This window comes from Phalacrocorax carbo, chromosome 6 (assembly GCF_963921805.1).
Source record: "Phalacrocorax carbo chromosome 6, bPhaCar2.1, whole genome shotgun sequence".
Lineage (NCBI taxonomy): Eukaryota > Metazoa > Chordata > Aves > Suliformes > Phalacrocoracidae > Phalacrocorax > Phalacrocorax carbo.
This window is the reverse complement of record NC_087518.1, coordinates 11676021-11696095: the sequence shown is the minus strand read 5'-3', so window position 1 is coordinate 11696095 and position 20075 is coordinate 11676021. Positions and strand designations below refer to the sequence as shown.

General features: G+C 41.1%; 1 protein-coding gene across 1 annotated transcript; it reads left to right on the top strand.

The window, feature by feature from the left end:
• The first annotated feature begins 781 nt into the window (after positions 1-781).
• CCDC174 (coiled-coil domain containing 174) lies at positions 782-13912 on the top strand. Its single transcript, XM_064453711.1, has 11 exons — positions 782-893; positions 2320-2424; positions 3361-3461; positions 4055-4113; positions 5159-5339; positions 7290-7385; positions 8812-8948; positions 9350-9444; positions 9691-9838; positions 10863-10997; positions 12735-13912. Exons 1-11 carry the CDS (start codon positions 852-854, stop codon positions 13688-13690), a joined length of 2055 nt encoding a protein of 684 aa, XP_064309781.1. The 5' UTR covers positions 782-851; the 3' UTR covers positions 13691-13912.
• The last annotated feature ends 6163 nt before the right edge of the window (positions 13913-20075 follow it).

The following is a 20075-nucleotide window of genomic DNA, read 5'->3' as shown; positions in this document are numbered from 1 at the left end:
GGACCAAGGACAGCCACATCACTTCATCCCAAGCACAAGGCAGCCCAGAGGGCGATGGTCACAGGGCTAAACCCAGACTAGTGTTGAAGGACATGGCTGCCTCCAGCTCCAGTGAGTTGTTCAGGTCTCATCTCCCCAGTCCTCATGTACCATCTAAGGCAGGGAAGAGGTTCTGGGTTTTGGTTTTGTTTGGGTTTTTGTTGGTTTTTGGTTTGGGTTTTTGGTGGGTTTTTTTGCTGTTGATACCAAATTTCAACCGTGTACTTCTTTATTTAGCCCCAACCCCAGTTCTAGGCAGGCCCACACTCCTGCCAAGCCCAACTTGATCTCTGGCCGCAGTGGCCTCCCCCAGCCCCAGAGCACCCCACACCACTCTCGCTGCACTCCAGCCCCCAGGCCACACGTGGCCGTTTCCAACGGGGGACCCGAACAATTTGGTCTTCGCCTTGCCAGGAACCCTCATTTTCACACACAACTCGAGCACCGCCGAGAAGCCATAAGCAGGGAGAACTTCAGCCACCTCTGAGCCCCACCAGGCTGAGCAAGTGTCCCCCGCTGCCCCGCAGTCACAGCGAGGGGCTCTGAGGCAGCACGGGCCTGTCACTGCGGCATGCAGCCAGCTGCTGCCTGACTGGGGCCCGGACAGCGGGGACAGCGGTGCCGACGGCACCACGCTCCTCCCGGCGCCGGCACCCCGGGCCCGCGCTGACCTCCTCAACATGGCGGCGGGGAAGGACCCGTCTGCCCTCACCGGCGGTGTCGCAAAAGCGCCTCGCTTCTGCCGCGCTTTATGGTAAAGGCCGCAAAGCGGGGAAGAAGGTGGCCAGCTGAGGCGGTTGCCGGAGGCCGCCATGGACCGGAGGAAGAAACCGCTGGACGTGGCTGCCTCGTCGGTGAGTGGGCGAACCTGGCCGGGAAGAAGCAAAATGAAACCCCTCCTAAAGGGATTATAAGGGTGTGAGGGTGGCCAGGCGTGCTCCGTGGCCGTGGCTGCGGGTGGGCCAGGCCGGCGCAGACCGTGGGGCTGGGCCCGGAGCCGCCAATGCCAGCCGCCCGCAGGGAGAACGGGGCACCGGGACTGTGCTTCTGCTCCCTCGCCCTAACCGCAGCCCTCTGAAGTCTACTCCCATCAATGGAAATACTGATTTAAACGGTTATGTCGGAGCGTTGTGACGTCGCCTCTTGGTTTTGGGGGAGGGGGCTTGACCCCTTCGCCTTCATGACTGAGTTTGCCCCCGTCCGTGAAGTGATGATCAAATGGGGGTCCGAGGGGGAAACGTGAGCTTATGTCCCGCCTTTTTTCCGAGGAGCAGGAGGTCCCTGTCTCGGCGGACGGGCCTCGGCCCCCAGGAGCAGCCAGGCGCTGCTCCTCTGCTCTCCAGTGCTCTGGTAACAAGGGGTTGCTCCAAACGCTTCGTTTTCCAAATAAAACAATTAATTTAAACTGTGGGTTGTTGTCTATGAAACATTTAACGTCGACTTTTTAGATGATCACTTCTAAGCATTAAGGGGGAAAAAGGAGGTTTTCATTTACAACACTACATCATTGTTACAGCAACCTGAAAAGCAACTGCTGTAGTGTTTGAAACAAGCATTAATACCAAAGTCTTCAACATTTTTATTTAAGGTATCTCTGTGAAACTTGTCTTCTTTAGGACTTGCAGGGGAAGTGGCACGATATCCTCCTCCAGATCAGGTTTTTTAATGCAATTTCAAGATAATGCCCCTGCTGGTGATGTTTCGTGATGAGATGGGCATTGGTCACAGATGGCAATACTGCTCACCTATTAAAAAAAAAGAATCTATTTTAAAAAAGGAAAATCTGAAAATATATAAATAGTACATAAAACATTGGGGCAGTGTATCTATTTCATGAAAGAAAACTTTTATCAATTCTTTTGTGAGACGGGGTTTTATCCATTATCTAATGGTTAAAAGTTTCCTTTTCAAATGCAGTAGCGTTATTTCTTTAGTCCTCTCTATCTTTTTTTTGCCATCAGGAGGCTGGTAAAATCTGTATGGAATTAGGTCTCTCTTATCCCCATTCAAGGATCAAGGATATCTTTGGGGTTTTTTTAAAATCCCTAATTGTAATTTGATTCCATGGTTTTTGTATATTGTTTGCTGTAAACTTAAGAGTAATCTTTGTGATCAGATCAGTGCTTTGAAGTTCCACATAGAAATGCAACCAAATGCCCATATAACTGTAAATGCCCAATTGTTTTAATAGAAATGCAATTATTGCTTTATTACAGTAACTGATGTATGTGTATGTGATGTGTCTTGGTTATTTATTTGTTTATTTTGCTGTTGATGTAGTTGGTAGATCTCAAAGCAGAACTCTTCCGAAAGCAAGAAGAATTCAAGAAAGAAAAGCTATTGAAAGATGCTGGCATCTTTGCAAAGCCCAAAACTTCTAATAAGGTAGAGATACTTTTCCATTGTTGTTTTCTGTAATTTTTGTCTCCTTAAAGTAAGGAAGTTCATATTCAAATCTAAATAAATAAATACTCAGAGCTGTGTTGCTATTCAAAGAGAATCTGCGTGATGAGGATGTTGTTTAGATTTCTATCAACTCATTTCCAGGCAAGATTCTTGTGCACAGCAGAAGACTTATCTCATGCTTATGCTCATCTAAATCATCTCATAATCTTCATTCCCCAGGGACCCACAGCTTTTTTACCTATAGGGAAAGATGGTTCTTTCTTTCTCCAAGATGTTGTATGGCTCCGTGAAAGACGGAGGACGAGAGGCTCCTCCAGAATCACTGAACTTTCTTGATAAATGCTCTGCTATCTGTTCCTCTGTATCGCAGTGTATAATAAAGAATACAGAACTGCCTCCCATGTTTTACTCTTCGCTGCACATTGGCTTTTATTCATTCTGTGGCTTTCTAGTAGTAGAATGTAGTATTGCTGCCATATTTGAAGAACACGCAGCTTTCACGGTGTTATGCCATAAACAGGCAAACTGATTGTATTTTATATCTAAAGTGAAGGTAATGGGGAACAGAAACAATCCATAGCTTTGTTATTACTTCAGTAGTCAGCAAGATTGTTCTTATTAATTTTTTTAACTGTGACATCTTTGCCAGAATAGACTTTGTCTGATTTCTGAGTGGGGATATTTTTGCTTTTCAGCCTGTCCTTAACTATTATATCGTACTATAATCTGTGTAATTTTAGTATATACCTGCTGCATCCTACAGCACAGTAGGTATAGTTTCAAGTCAAACATGTTTAATATGTTATTTACAAAGTCTTTCTTGACCGATTTCCAAAGTTTCCGTTATGAGGTTTTAATCATTATCATTTCAATACTTTTATTTATTTCTTTGTTGTTATAAAATTGTCTCCACAGAAACCAAGCATCTGGAACAAACAAAACGCAGGAGTTGCAAATCGAGCTGAGAAAGATGTTGAGCAGAAGACAGAAGAGGAGCATATATTAGATAAATCAAGGTAACTCTTAGGCTCTGAAAGAAAGGAATGCTTTGTAGAACTTGTTTTTCAGTGTTTAGAAAAGCACATAAAGCAAGTTTTTTATAAGCAATTCCTAGCTCGTCAAAATTGTTTTCTACTATTCCAGAAATTAGCTAAGGTTTTCTCTTCAGTTTCTAAGAATAAGTGTAACTCCACGTTACATCTTTCTCTTGTCTTTTTTTTTGTTTTGTTTTTCCTGTAAAAAAGTATTTCAGTATGTCATACCTGCAAATAATGGTTTAGCTTCCAGTATTTTATCTGACAGACCGCAGCAGTTAGAGGTGGAATACTTGTTACATTGTGTTCCTGCCTACTTGACAAATAACCGCTTAAAATTAATTCTGTAACTTCGCTAAAATTATTTTCAGTATAAATTCTGGCACTGGATATCTGTATCTTTAGAAAAGTCAGTTAAGGTTCAAAACAAAAAGCAGGCATAAGTCAGCTTCTAGTAAATACTTCAAGCACTCCTGGTACTTTCCTGTTCCATTTATCTATGGCTAAACTGGTCATTTGAAACTGTGTTGGGAATTGGTGGGATTGCAATGTTAATTTTTTTTTTTCCCATTCAGGAAGAAACTAGAAGAGAAAGCAAAGCTGTATGAGAAAATGACAAAAGGCGACTTCCCAGGTGAACAAAACTAGTCTAAAATTAGTATTTCTTAATATATGTGTATATATATGTAAATGTGTTTCTAAAGTTGGCGTTTTTGACTGTCTGATGATTTACAGCAGCTACACTGAATTCACTGCTTGTCTTACATGGGACATTTTTTTTGAGTTGTTGTACAAAGAGATTGACATGGGTTATTCTGCTTTGAAAGGGAGAAAAAATATAGGTACTAGAGAAAATAAAATTACTTTTTGAAGGACAGCCTGTCCTAGTAAAGCACTATGGGCTTGTTTTGCTCGGTCATTCATTAAGTGGGTGGAATATATTCTGGTTTTTCAATACACAATCTTAGAAAACCAAAATTAATTGATTCTCCATTATGCAGTCTTTGGATTGCATTGCTGATTTTCTGTCCTGCATTCTAATTCTTGGATCTTTATGAAGAGAAGCAGAAGAGGAGTGGAGTTTGGCTGGTCCATATGTGAATGCCAGTCATGCGGCTAATGGGGTTAGAGAGTTCTAATCTGTCCCTTTCTTCTCTCACTCATTCAGTCCCTTGCAAGATGTAACTATTAAAATAGAATCAAAATCTCCTTGCAGTTAATCTCTAATGTTTTATTTACTGGTGTCCATCCTTGCCACATATGACCCCACTGCTTTTCTCTACTTTTTAGAAAAGTACTCTAGTCACTATGTAACTATGGCCAACACACCAAAAGTTAAGCATCCAGTAAGTGTTTGAACTGTTACGTAACAAACCCTGTGCTTCTGCAAGTGTTAATGAGCAAAGTTTAGTGCAAAGGCTGCAACCTTTTCTGGATTGTACACAAACAACTAATTGCTTACAAACCCCCTAAAACTTACATTCAGAAATAGAGGTTATCACTGTGGAGCCAATTTATAGCCCTAAATTTGGCGGTGAATGAGATTTAAGTATTCCTCAATAGCGTGGCCAAGGGCATTGCTAGCAGCTGAAAAGCTGATTGCAGCTATTTTGTGTTGATTTTTTGCTCAGTTCTGTTCTTTTCATGGCTGTTCTCTAAGAATTGATTTTCTGCCTTAGATGAAGAAACTGAGGATTTGTACCTAGTGGATTTCACTCAGAAGATCATAGACAAACAGCACGAAGTACAGGAACTGTATCAGAGCGAAACTGCTAGAAAGACTTTAGAAAAAGAGACAGATGATGAGGAAACTCAACCTGAAATAGAAATACCACCACCCATGGACCCTGATGAAGAATGGTTGGTACTACTGATTGGGCTAAGCTGGCCTGACCAGTCTGTTTCTTGACAATTGCATGAGAAAATCATTTTATTCTCCAAAGTATGTGGAGTGGCACTTTTTTTGGGGGTGGGGGGGTGGGGGTGTGTGTAAATCCTACACATGGAGAAGAGATGGTAAGATTCTCTCATCTCATGTCTCATTAAAAGACAGTCATTGTTGTTACTTCCCTCTCTATGAGGTAACATCTCATCTACATCCAGGATTTTGTGAAATATCAATCAGGGAAATGTACTGTGAGACTTATTTTTTCACATAGTTTATGGGAGTTCTGATCCACAGTATTGATACAGTTTTATGTTTTGGTGTCTTGAATTGAAATGTACTTTAGCAAAACATTCCCTTCTCTAATTATGTGTGACTTGCAAAATGAGCAGCCATTTTCATTGTATGACCTCCTCTTCAAAGATAGAAACTCTGACTGGAAAAAGAACATGATTTTCCAGCACTTCTTCCACTGTTCAAATGCAGCACAGCAAATAGCCTGTGACAATTTTCTGTGGCATTCCAAGTAACCACTGGTTTTTCATCCAAGACATTAGGAGTAATTATGCAACCAGTCTGACTAAACATTTTCCTTGCCCGTTTGTTTAAAATGCTTACGGAACAGAGATTTTACTTCTGGTAGTCAGTTTAAAACAGCAGAAACCAGTACGAAACAGGGCAGCTCTGTTCTCCAGTTTATTAGGCCAAGACAGGATTTGCAATGTAATGTGTCAGAATAAACTGGGAGGATGAATCCAGCAGAGTACCAGAAGACTGCTAGGTTGGAAAGGCAGGTACACCCATTACCAGCATCTTAACTGAAATTCAAGATGAAACTCTCAGTGAGCGATGGGCTCAAACTGCCTTGTGCTCTTGTCACTGTAAAGTCCCAGAAATTTGAACTGATATATTTCACTGTTCATATGGTGCTTTTCTATTATTGCTTGCATCTTACATCAATTACATGTATTATTAATAATATATTATCTATTGCGGTGAGGCCATATCCTAATGAGGATATTTGGGTGCTAGCACCATTGATCGCTGCAGAATAATTAGCATTTTTCATTACCTCTAGTTACATCTTCACTGTAGGGAATGCAGGTTTTTTTTTTTCCTACCGATGTTACATTATAATGAAAAAGACCACTGAGTATACACTAAGCTTTAGATATCCTTACAAATTATGTAAAATACATAACCTGCTAAAAGCACAGATCTTCAAAAGTTTGATTTTTGGGAACTAGATTGCCAGTCATACTTTTTCAGATGTAATATTAATTCTTTAGAATGGGATAACTGAGGCAGCTTGATGCTAAAGAACTTTCTAGCATTACAGGAGAATAAGTATAGCTCTTAACAGCTTTTTTGACACTGTAAATTAAGTGTTCAGTACTACAAAGAGTTGAATAAGAAGCACAATATGTGCTTCAAAGGAACATTTTGCTTGCATTTTAGTTAGCCTTTGTTATGGCAGTTGAATGAACGCTATCAGCCTATTCTAAATGAGCTTTAGACTGATAACTGAAATATATTGTAGCAATTTCATACCCGCAAGAAGTCAATGCCACCTCCTTAATTTCACATGGGAAGCAAATACTAGGCTCAGTATTATTCTGGTGTGAGAACTACACAACATTGTAACTTTTGAACATTTTTTTAATACCGTCTTATTGCCAAGGCAAACAGCCAGCTCAAAGTGAGATTGAGTTAATGTCTGTGATAAAACCATCATGTGCCGTGTTCGGAATATATCCTCTTAACCTGCAAGTCTGTTAATTGAAAGGTAGAAGCTGTCACACATGGAGAGACCGAGACGTGATGAATACTCCTTGGAAAGCGTCACTGCTTCTGTCTTCTGGTTAAGAGTTCTGTAAATCTGCAAACAGACGTTCTGCATCAAATTTCCTTTGCTTTCTTTACAGGGTTGATTATGTTGATTTCTTGGGCCGATCTAGACGCTGTATGAAGAAGGATTTGCCAAGTCTGCTTAAAATGGATCAAGAACTTCAAGGGAAAAGGTGTGGTTTCTCTAATGGAAGCACATGTTTCTTGCAGTATTTACATACATTTTTTTCCTGAGAAGGAAGAGAGGCTGTTCTTTGTTATCCCATTCTCAGTCCAGAATTGCTGATGCTACGGCTTCTGTAGATATACTTTACGCCAACTTCTGCTGGTTACTACATTGTGCCTTGAAAAATAGACAGAGTAGCTACAGAGCAATTGTGCATGACTCTGATTTTACCAAACTTAAAAATAAAATTTTTTATCAAAATATTATAAATTCATATAGTATTCCAAGGCTTCTATTTTATTTCACCCTGGCAGTTCACCATTTGAAATACGTGGCTGGTGTATTGGTTTTAAATTGCAACAGAATGGAGGTCGTGGATATAAAATAAAAGCCCAAATGAAATTTTTAGTAGATTACTGAGGCACGCTCTTTGATGTAACTGCTGACCAAATCAGCTTGCAGAGAAATTTCTAACGAATTAACTTGGCAATCTCTCAGATATTTGATGCATCTTTTAAAACTGTGGTCCTTGTATGGAGATTTTATTTTATTATACCTTCCAGAAAATGCCAGAGAAGTGATTCCCAGTTCTGTTTAACCTGGAAACTGATTATAGTCTTTTAGCAATACTAAATTCATCACGGCATTCAAAGGGAATTTGTTAGATCTCCATTTGTTTGGTTTTTGTTTGTTCTGTTAAACAGCTGTTGAACAGGTCTTCTGTTAAAATTATTATGGCAGCACTGGGAATTGTTTTCAGAAAATAATCTAAAGGCACCTCAGCTGAGGCTTTACTGTTGCTGTAGTGAAAATTCTTTCACATAACTACACATTAGCGTGTTATGTATATTTTAAATGTAAGATGGAGAATACGAGTGCCTTGAAATTGCAGTCTCTGCATCGATACGGGTAACAGTCGGTCAGCAAAACCGGGTTTGGCTAGACAATAAAAGATCCTGCTGCTTCTCTTGGGAAAACAAAAATATTTCCCATATTGGGTATTAATATTTGGCATGGACTTCTAGGGTAAATTAATGGCTAGCTTTTCATTATTTCAAATACCTTTCATTTTCTTACACTAAATCTGAAATGTTTCTATATGCAGTTGCTAGCACCCCAACAGATGCCAATAAAAGTGATTATCTCATCTCCCATTCTGTGATTTGATAATGATTTCATAACTCCTGTAAGAAAGGATATTATTTTAAGTCTTTTAATGATGTGTTCAACTAGGACCTTGTTTCAGAGGTAGTTTTGTATTTCTGTCTTCACCATGCACCATAGTCATCAATGCTGCGTCACTAACTGGTGCCTGCAACGATCTGTTTTGTAAAAGCTGCAGGAGTGGATCAGACGCAATCATACTTTCAGTGTTTGACACTGTAAAACTGGTAAGTTTTGCTCTGTAATCCATAACTTTTTTTTTTAATTAGACAAGTCCCTGATGGGAATACTCTGTTATCTGAAGACATGAGAAGAGAACTTCAGAGGCAGCAGTGGGAAAAAGAAGAAGAAGAAGCCCTCAGAAAACCAATGGGACCCATACATTATGAGGACATTCGAGAAAATGGTATGCTTCCATACTGTATATCACATATCTTTATATCACCAAAGAGATTGGTTTTGGAGGAAGCAAGGGAAAGTTATTTCTTGTGCCTTTAGGGCGAACTTCAGGTGTATGTTAAGCCATGTGTGTAATAACCATTCAAATTTCCAGTACATAAATCTAGGTTTATTTTTCCTCAAATTGTATTTTTCTCAAATGTGTTTTTCAAATTCCATTACATTCTCCTGTTTTCCTCTTCTGGAAGCATCATCTAAAACAAGCCTATTTTAGCCATCTAAAACTAATGCGGTGTATGTTGTTGGGAGTAACTCGGTGCCTGAAAGCAGGGTGCATGGTGCTTGTAGTTACTGTCAGTCATAAACTGAGTGTAACTTAAATTTATTGGTTTTTCTTCCTGTTTTCAGAGGCCAGACAGCTTGGTGTTGGTTACTTTGCCTTCTCTCGTGACAAAGAACTTAGGAATAAACAACGGGCAACACTGGATATGCTCAGAGAGCAGGTATGACTTCACAGAGCAAATTGGGGTACAAGGGCATCCTAGTTTCAGTGGTCACCGTATTAGATTTGTTGTGTAAGTCTTACACGAGGTGATGCCTGCAACTGACTCCAAAAAAAACTGGGCATCTTTTTCCCTGTTGAAACATGGTACTTGATGAGGATTGCTTTTAGTTGTTTAGTGAAGGAAGATACGTAGTTGATTCTAATAACAAAGGAAGATTAATTTCTGTTTTTCTTTCCTGTTAAGACACTTGATCAGAGGACCAAACGTGAACAGTTAAAAGAAAAAAGGAAGGCAGCTCTAGATGCAAGGCTGTCTAAACTTAGAGCACGGAAGATTAAGAAGTTAAGGGAAGCTGGATTAGATGAAGAGGCAGAAAAATTGGAGAATGGAGGTATGATCTGCTGCCTTTTTAAGTTAAATACTTGCTATTTCATCTTGTGCATGACTGATGGACAGGCACACTCAAATTGATTTAGGTTTGGACTTTCAATATATTACGTAAGTATTATGTATATAATAAGTATTATGTATTCTATATATGCAATTACTATAACTGTTCAGATAGTGAGAGTTCATACAGTTGTGTGTAGATACAAAATCATGCCAGAAATAGCTTAATAATGCAGGTAGAAATAAGATACGTAGATTGTAGGCTTTTTTTGAGTCACACCTGACAGCAGGAATTACGTGAGTTAATTATGCAGGTTGAGGTTAGAGCTGCTGAAACTTTACTGGCTTTTACTTTTTTTAAGAAGAAGTTAAATAAAAGTAGTAACAAGTTAATGTTGGTATCATATACACTCCTACAGTTTCAGTGCAGTCGGTAAATTGGACATACAGCTGACTTCAGGAATTAGGATAATGAATTTGAATCTCTGCAGTGTCTCCCTTATGGCACTGCTAGTAAACTTGTACTGTGTGTCTTCTACTGTAAAATGTAGCTAATGTTTCACTGTGTCAGAATTTTCTGCAAGTGATTAACTATGAAGTGTTCTGAAAACAAAGAACAGTAAGAATGCAAACTGTTTTCTCCAGTAAATGAAATGGAGATGATATGCTAATGTTCGTGTTTTTATCTAATTTTCTAACTTCAGTATAACACTCAGCACATTCCTTTTTTGGGTTATTAGGAATAGAGCAGTCTTTTTGATACAACTAGACAGCTAACAAAGTGTCTCTTGGTAGACAGGCTGCCTGATTATCTGTCTTACCCATTATCTTTTCTGAACTAATATGCAGTAATTTAAAAAAAAACGAACCAACATCCCCACTCAGATGCATTTCACTATTAGAATTAAATTTGTTTGCTAGTATGAGCTCTATAAATGCAAATAACTCTTGCTTCCTATTCCTCCTATGAAGTTCATATAGATTTTATCCCATTTCTAACAAAAACAACTCTTTCTGTAACATAGAGTTGAAAGGTGTTACTGACGAACCAGAAGCTCCGAAAGTTACTGCAGCGAGTAGAAAGGTAGAGGTTGTCATCCAGGAGAGAAGAGATACAAAGCCTGGTGTGCCTTATGTCCGAGAGTGGGATAAAGGCAAAGGTAAGGAAATGTAAATTCAGAAGCATCCTCTGGAAGCAGTGTGCACGCTGCTATTTTTATTTCTGTTTTGTGGCAAAGTATGGTAAGGCTGAGAAGCAACTAGATACTTCCTCCCTTAGTATTGACAACTATCTAGTGCCCAGTGCAGCCATTGACAAGGCTTTAGCGCCCGTAGCTGCTATAATGTCCCCATAGTTTTTTCTTCTACATTAGTTGTTCCATTTCTGGATGATCCAGAGAGGTTGACAGAATGACAGATTTCATAGTTCGTAAGATTTATTGTCTTTCAGTGTGATGTTTTCTTGATGTATTTCTGTAGTTTGTGCTATGTGATGGCAGGATGTGTTACACTGAAACAGGTACAGGACGATACTAAAAAATGATGCAAGCAGAGGCCACTTCAGTGCCAATTTCCCATCCTGAAGCATCTTCCTTGTCACGACATCAAGTGATGGCTGTCTTCTAGATCCTTCCCAAGCCCATTCACTCGTTTTGCACCAGTTATCTAAGCTCATGCCATTCTTGTAGTCTGATGCCTGATTCCTAAGTAAAAGCAAACAAAGAATAGGCAAAGCACATCAGTGTCCACCTTCTTCAGTACTCCGTTAAAAGCAGCATTCCTATTCTGTCCAATACTGGTATTACCAGCTTCTATTTGCTTTTCACAGTCTCTTTTTGTGTTCAGTTAATGAACATCATTCTGAGGGGAAACTCTGGTTCCATTAAAACCCAAAACTTTCAGGTCCTCTGTTAAATCTTTATCCTGCCTGATACTGGTTTTTTACTACCTCTGAGGAATCCTCGTATCTGACCAACACCCAAGCAGCACTGTACTACGCAACAAATGTTACACTCCAGAAAGCAGACGACAACTTGCTCTAAAATGTGAAGTAAAGTAACTGTGGTTTGCTGAACATAAACGTAACACAAGCATCTAAATTAGTATAAGAAGGGATAAACAAAACTCTTTACTCTTAGATGGTTTCTTCCTTACTCCTTATTTCATATTTTTTTACATTTATGCCACAGCAAAGGGAGAAATTCTCTGATATGGGCTCTATTTTGCTACATCAGACAAACGTGTAGCCCTTCTGTATCAAAATTTTCTACTTAATTTATTACAGAAGTCTTGGTAGAAATGAATACTGAAAAGAATTTACTGGTTTTAGAGAGCAGGTTTGGAGGGCATCTTCGGAGCAGGTTTGGGGGATGTCTTTTTAAGTGTGGTGAACTTGAGCTGTGATTCCATTGCAGTACTTCTGCTGATTTCTGATTAAAAATAGTCCTGCTGTCATAGTAACTGGAATATCTACCACTTCTGTTGAAACAAAGAAGTTACTGGTTTTTGCGTGTGCCCACTAGAGTTAATCTCATCATCTGTCTTCTAATAACTAAGTTCTTAATGCTTTGTTTGGTTTTGGTTTGTATTTTGATTCACCCCTAACTAATTAGTCATTTTTCATAACCAATGACCACATCGTTAAAGGATCTTAAAGTGACTAGGATGAATTACATAGAAGATGGCAGTTATCTTTAATGCACAATGCGTACATTCCTGCTCTGTAAAGAAAGTGGACTGTCAGCTTAGCCAGCAACCTAGTACTGGATGAAAAAGTAGCTTCAAATGGTTTTGCACAGCTGCATCTTCTCTGTTTGCTAATTTGTTTCCCTCCTTTCTGACTGGTCTTCAGACCCTAAAATCTATATTCAATCTACCATTTTCCCTGTTTCTAACAGAATTGATGTTTGGACAATGGTCAAAGAAACAGGAAGAACTCAGAGATGAGCGAGATCCAGAATTTGCGCCACCTTCTGATTACTTTATGGGACAAAAGAAAGATGATGATTACAGAAGTCAGAATTTGAACAGTCCTGAAACCTCCTCCGAAAAACTAGAAACAGATACAGCACAAAAGCAACAGATGCCATCAGTGCAGGCCAGCGGCAGCAGCACTGAAGATGTGCCACCATCAGCACAGGCTTACCACAGCAACATTCAAGACGAGTCAGCATCAAGAGAGGCCTGTGGCAGTGACGCTCGCAATGCACCATCATCAACAGAGGATGACAGCAGCGATGATGAGGATATGCCGCCGTCAATGCAGGCCTATGGCTACGGTGCTCAAGGTGTGCCGCAGTCAATGCAGACTTATGGCTATGGTGCTCAAGATGTGCTGTCGTCAATGCAGGCTTACGGCTACGGCGCTCATGATATGCCCTTTCCAATGCAGGCTTACAGCTACGGTACTCAAGGTGTGCTGCCACCAATGCACACTTATGGTTATGGCGCTCCTGGTATGCCGTTTCCAATGCAGCCTTACGGCTACGGCGCCCAAGATGTGCCGCCGGCGATGCATGCCTGCGGCTGCGGCACCCAAGATGTGCCGCCGGCGATGCATGCCTGCGGCTGCGGCACCCAAGATGTGCCGCCGGCGATGCATGCCTGCGGCTGCAGCACCCAAGATGTACCACCGGCGATGCATGCCTGCGGCTGTGGCGCCCAAGATGTGCTGCCGTCAGCGCAGGCCTGTGGCTGTGACGCCCAAGATGTGCCGCCATCAGCGCAGGCCTGCGGCTGTGACGCCCAAGATGTGCCGCCGTCAGTGCAAACTGACAGCAGTGACGCTCAAAATCAAGAACCACTTTACCAAAGTTTAGATGACATGCTGTCTTATTACAGACAAGTGACTTGATCTGCGCAAAAAGATAAGCAAGAATCATGATTTAAAGAACTGAAATAGAATTCTCTTCTTGGTAAGAATATTATTTTCCCACATCTGGGAAAAACAAGTTTCTGTAAGCAGATCAAAATAAATTTCTGGAAACCTAAGCTATTTTACATCACGACTGTACTTTTGTCCTGTTGGAGTTCTTTTTTCCCCTCTTTATTAAAATTATGTGGGGTTGTGTTTTTTTGTTGTTGTTTTTTTAGTACTTATTAGTTTAGTACATATTTCATTTCAACTCTTTGTCACTAACACCTGAGCTTTGGGGTATATTAATGGCTTTCTTTCAAAAGATTAACTCTTCCTTTACTCTGTGATTCCCCAGCTCGCTTCTGGTTTGGAGGTACTTACAAGTTCAGTGATGTGTGTTGAAACAGTATTGAAATGGCAGGCCCTCTGCTGCTAAATACAGAAAGATTTTAGGAAATTTGTTACCTACTTAATCTCCTGCCTTGAGGAAGTACAGAATATTATCTAGTGAACAGTGGTGGAGAGTAGTTCACATGGTCATAATGGCTTCTGCATGTCTGAGGTCAGTATATAACTCATAATTTTGTGGAGAGAGGCTGATTGTTAGACAAAGAACAAACGTTTCACTGAAGGAAAAGTCTTGACACCTGAAATTACTGTTAATGGTTTAGAAAATGCCCTCATAATTCCCCAAATGCATTTTTCTTGCATCACCTGTTATAGCTACAGTTTTATTTAATACTTTTTTCCAAAAACTGTGATACTGCCGTCATTGTATGTAAAAAGCAGACTGACCTTTACCAAACAAGCTCGTATTTGAGAATTTCAGTAAACGAGAATAATATGTATTTACCTTGGAGAACATTTTTATTTGTGAAGATAATTTAGATATACCCATTTCTATTTTTAAAAGCTCTCATAAGGGTAAGATCTAGAGAAGCAGGTTAGAATGAGAATTCCATAGAGTGTTGTCATGGTTTAGCCCCAGTCAGCAGCCAAGCCCCACACAGCCGCTCGCTCACTCCCCCCTGGTGGGACGGGGGAGAGAATCGGAAGAGTAAAAGTGAGGCAACTCATGGGCTGAGATAAAGACAGTTCAATAGGTAAGGCAAAAGCTGCGTGCGGAAGCAAAGCAAAACAAGGGATTCATTCACTACTTCCCATGGGCAGGCAGGTGCTCAGCCGTCTCCAGGAAAGCAGGGCTCCATCACGCGTAGCAGTTACTTGGAAGACAAACCACCATCACTCCAAACCTTCCCCCCCTTCCTTCTTCTTCCCCCAGCTTTATACACTGAGCATGACGTCATATGGTATGGAATATCCCGTTGGTCAGTTGGGCTCAGCTGTCCTGGCTGTGTCCCCTCCCAGCTCCTTGTGCACCTGGCAGAGCAGGGGGAGCTGAAAAAGTCCTTGACCAGTGTAAGTGCTACTTAGCAACAACTAAAACACCTCTGCATCATCACTACTGTTTCCAGCCAAAATCTAAAACTTAGCCCCATACTAGCTACTATGAAGAAGTTTAACTCTATCCCAGCTGAAACCAGGACAAGCGTCTAAAGTTAAATGGCAATGATACTGTCAAAGTAGTGAACGTTTGAATAAAATGGTGAACTGGACAAAGAGATATAATGTGCTACTCTTGAGTGCTTCAGTCAGATTTCAGGCTGCTTTGCAAAGTCTGGTGAACAGCAGTGTGTTCAAGGTCACTGAGCAAACTTAGCAACCTGCAGAACACATTCACCGTTCCCAAACTCTGTTTTAACTTCAGCTAGTAAATGCACTTCCCTCTCTCCCCAATCCTGTATCACTGGCTTTTGCACAGGAATTTGCAGAGCAGGTACAGGGCCTCACAGGAGGAATAACACCCCACAAGAGCACCAGCAGTACCATTTTAAAGCCACAAAATACCCATCTTCTATCCTTACCAAATGGTTAAGAGACTAGAGCTTTATGGTAACTTTGGGTTTCTGTTTCTCTGAACAGACCTAGAACTTGAGGATAGTATGGTACTATTAATGGCCACACCCACCTGAAATGCACAGAAAGTTCAGCAGCAGCTTCTTGGTTTTGCTGCTGCTGACACTGACCTGAACTCAGCTGTTTTGTGTGGCGTTAGGGTGGATATTTCTCCCTTTCCTTGAATCTCTTCGGCGTTAAAAAAGAACCTGAAAATAAGTGATGATTGCACAGTAATCACTAAAAGGAAGATGTTATAAATCCATCTGTTTTTTACTAAATGTGACAGCATCAACACATAAATAAACAACTCATAAATTTGGTACAATCTCAGGTTAGTCAATATCCATGAGAAGACAGTGTAGTCTTACCAATTTCCTGTATGAAATTCTGCCAGTATACACTTATTTTCTGCTACTTATTTCATAGTAACATCGAAGTAGTCTCTGATGACCCTGATCTGAGTAGAATTTGTTCAAATGCTGCATCACCTCATACTAAATTTTGAGTTGAAAACAGATGTGTTGTGTTTAGCAGCTTTCTTCCACAAAGGTAGTAAGTGGTCAAAACACAAATTTCAAATTTGAATAGTTAGGAAAACAGTCATCTTGCAATGATACCAGTTGTTCAACTGGTACATAGAAACTGATATTAAATGTCATAATATTTTGTAAAGAAGTGTTTGGCTGCCCACAGAGTGAGCAAGGCAAAAGCTAATTACTAAACTACAGTTATTTGCAAAGACTCTACTACTTCTTTAGGGTATCAAACTAGTTTGAGTAAATTTCCTAGGTGTCCGCTACCAGATTCCACTGCTGTGCTTCACCAGGGGGATCCCCGCCTTTGTCCTCATGTTTAACCATGATCCGCTCGTAGGACTGGAACATGTCTAATACCATGTCAACAGAAGTGACTAAATGGTGACTGTCATGTTTAAGCTATTTAATTAGGGCAGGCTGGTTGTTACAGCACAAGAAATAAAGGACCTCATTCAGATCCTAACAACAGTCTGGGAAAGCTTTGTTCAAACAATATAACTTCTGTGCACGTGAGCGAATGCTAAGCTGGGGCTCAAAACAGCTTAGCTGTATGTTGGAATAAACATGGGAATAAACATCTAAGACTGCAGGGATGAATGTCAGGGACTCCTGACAGATGTTTTGCAAAAGCCCTTTATTGTCAGCTTTTCATTGCTTATATATCTTTTCGACACATTCCTCACGTGATCACGCGCACAATTTCTGTTATTCATCAGCTAGCTCTAAACACACGCCTTATGCTACATTCTAATAGGCTGGTTTTGCTTTTGTTTTTGTTTTTGCTTACTCAGATTCTTCTTGGCATTTCCCAAATTCCTGTTTCTGTCTTTTACTGCCGCATTGCTTCAGTTCAAAGACGTGTCAAACAGTGCTAGGTTACCTGCAAATCCATCCCCCACATAAGACTTCACTTGGAACAGGCAATTTCAATGTGTGAGGCAGGGTAGAAGTGGTTTGCAGCTTAGAAACACTGCTTTTTTAAAGCAGGTAAGTATTTTTTGAAATCTATTGGAAAAACAATCCCTTTTGACCAGAGATGCTTTAACTAATCCATATTTAAACTTCATAGCAAGAAAGAATTTGGTACTATAGTTTCTTGGTTCCTACAAATAAAATCAGACTGAATGAGCGATTCTGCTTTTTGAAAGAAATGGGAAAAAAGATTTTAAAAACTGACATGTATTTTATATCTTTGAAAGGTCAAAACTTAGAAGCCCCTGTAAAGCCCTTTGAAGATGGGGGTCCAAATGGTACCGTTACAGTCTGGAGGAAAGGGAAGTGGAAGATGGAGCTTGGCAGAGCTGCTAAAGGCTGCAAAGGAACCACTAGTCTGTGCCAAGTTAGACCCAGGAGCTCTGTGCTCAAACTGTCATTGTATCTCTGTGTTACCTTGTGTCCCTCTTTCTCATTTTTTGTCTGTTTGAGGCAGCTGTGGGAGGAAGGATCAACTGAAACATAAAAGCATGAGAACCTCCCCAGCATGTTTTGAAGTTTGCTGGGCAGTGCAGTGAAGCCTTTTGGGATGTTGTGGGTTGCGTACTTTGCACTTTCTTAGCTGTTCTCAGTCTAGAATCACCATACATTACAATTATTTATTAATTAAGCCTCAGAATATTCTTTTGACGTAAGATAATAACACTATCCCCATTTTGTGGAAAGAAGACGACTAAAAGGCAAAATGTCTTACACAAGGTCACAGAGCAAGTTGATGGCAGAGCAGAAGTTCAAACCCAGTCCTCCAGGCTGGCTGACATAATGCTAGAGAAGTTTTGTATTTAAGACCTCATATGGATCAGTATGTGGAAGTCATTCAGAGTACGGTATGATTACCTTGGAGCTGAACTAATGCTAAAGAGTGGGTTAAGTACTTTAAAACATTAGAGATCGACTTGAATTCATTATGGCAATCCTATCCTTCGATTGATTTCCCTATAAAGAATATTTGCATCTATTCTGCTACTATTTTAATCATTGACATTCATTCCCTACTGCCTTCTGGCCTTGGTTTTTTCTACGCCCTTCAGACTGTGGGTAATTTTAAGTATCTATGTGACTGAGGACCTATATTGTCTTTGCATTAGTTTAACGCTGAGCTGAAGCTGCACTAAGGAATGAAATGCCATTTATTACATAGCATTAGGTAGAAACATACAATCAAAGTGCTCCTTTGTTCAGCTTCATTTCCGTAGCCTAACATTAAACACAGGAGGACTCTTGGCCAGGAAGGCAGTTCAATGTCTACATTAAACTGAAACCTATTGAGAACAGCCTTCCCACAGCAGCAATCTGTCACTTTGCCATTTGGTCTCCTTCCCTCTCGTCTTGATTTTTGGCTGAAACGCTTTTGCATATTCTCTCATGCTGTGGAGCACACATTTATATTCAATCTATTTGATTCTTATTTCTCTCAGACCACCCCAAGTTAGCTCCACTGTGATGGACAACCTCATTAATTTCATTTAGTAATTCCTGGGTGTGCTGGTTTTGGCTGAGACGGGGTTAATTCTCCTCACTGTGGGGGGGCGGCTGCCTTTCCAGCTTCCCGCGCTCTGCCGCGTGGCGGGGGGGGGGGGGGCTGGGAGGGGCGGGGCCATGGTGGGGGCGGCTGACCCCGACTGGCCAATGGCAGGTTCACTCCATACCACGTGACACCATGACCAGTACATGGAGGGGGGGGCAGTTGCGGCCCAGGGAGGCGCAGCGTCGGGTCGGCGGGCAGGGAGTGGCTGCGGCGCGTGCGGTTCGTTCCCCCTCTCCCCTCCCCCGGGGCTTTGCGCCTCTCGTTGTTTTCCTTTACATTCCATTTCTGTTGTTGTTTCTTTTAATTTTAATTATTAAACTGTTCTTATCCCAACCCACGAGCGTTACCCTTCTGATTCTCTCCCCCATCTACCGGTGGGAGAGCGAGCGAGCGACTGTGTGGGGCTGAGCTGCCGCTAAACCACGACACTGGGGCAAATAATTGCTTATTGATACACTGCCAAGGTTATATTTCTGTCATGTTCTGGCCAAATCTAGAGGAGGTTGTCTCCCATTCCTTCTTCCTCCCCATTTTAAACTACACCCCTCAAGTTACCTGCCTTGACACCAGTGGAAAATGGGTGTGCACTTGGGCTGCGTTGGTAAGGATCTGCCACCATCAGTACATGACTGATGTAAGTAAAGCAAAGCAACCTTGTGTTTTCACTCTTCTCTGAGCATCCAAAATTGTGGGCACGCTCTATCTATGGTTGCAGTTCATGTGTTGGAACTGAGCTCTGCCCCAAAAGGTACCAGTGGTGGCTCCTGTTGCCTTCAGTGTTCCACACAGACGGGCAACACATCTAAAGTGGCTTTGCCCCACACCTTTGTGCGAGTATTTTTTCTGATACACAAGTTATCTTTGTCCAAAATGCAAAAAGCATTCAAGCAGGCTTGAATTTCAACGTTCACCTGCTCTATCTAGCTGGCAGGACTCAATCTGGTCTCCAGAGAAGCACCGTTAGCAAACACAATTTTCTCTGTGTCACCAAAGGCTGATTTTTTTACCCCCTTGGAGGTCAGCAGGGATCTGGATCTGTCTGTGAACTATTAGCATGTCAGACAAGGCTGCTAGAAGAGGTAAAAATATCCTCTGCAGTTCTGTAATGTTAGAGGCAGATATGGTATCGATTACATTGTCCTTGTTACTTGTTTTTAAAACAAATGGCTCTCCAAGTCCTTGGGTGTCCAGAAGGCCTGGTCCTGATACCAGTTCTATCAGTAGCTCTAGAGTTGTTAAAACCTAGTCCTGCTAGAACCTAATGTCTCCCACCTTGTAGTGAACTTGGACCAAGACCTTCCCTCCTTTCCTTTATTTTTGGTCTTTTGAAATTTTGGCTAAAATTTATGACCAGCCTTGACCCATA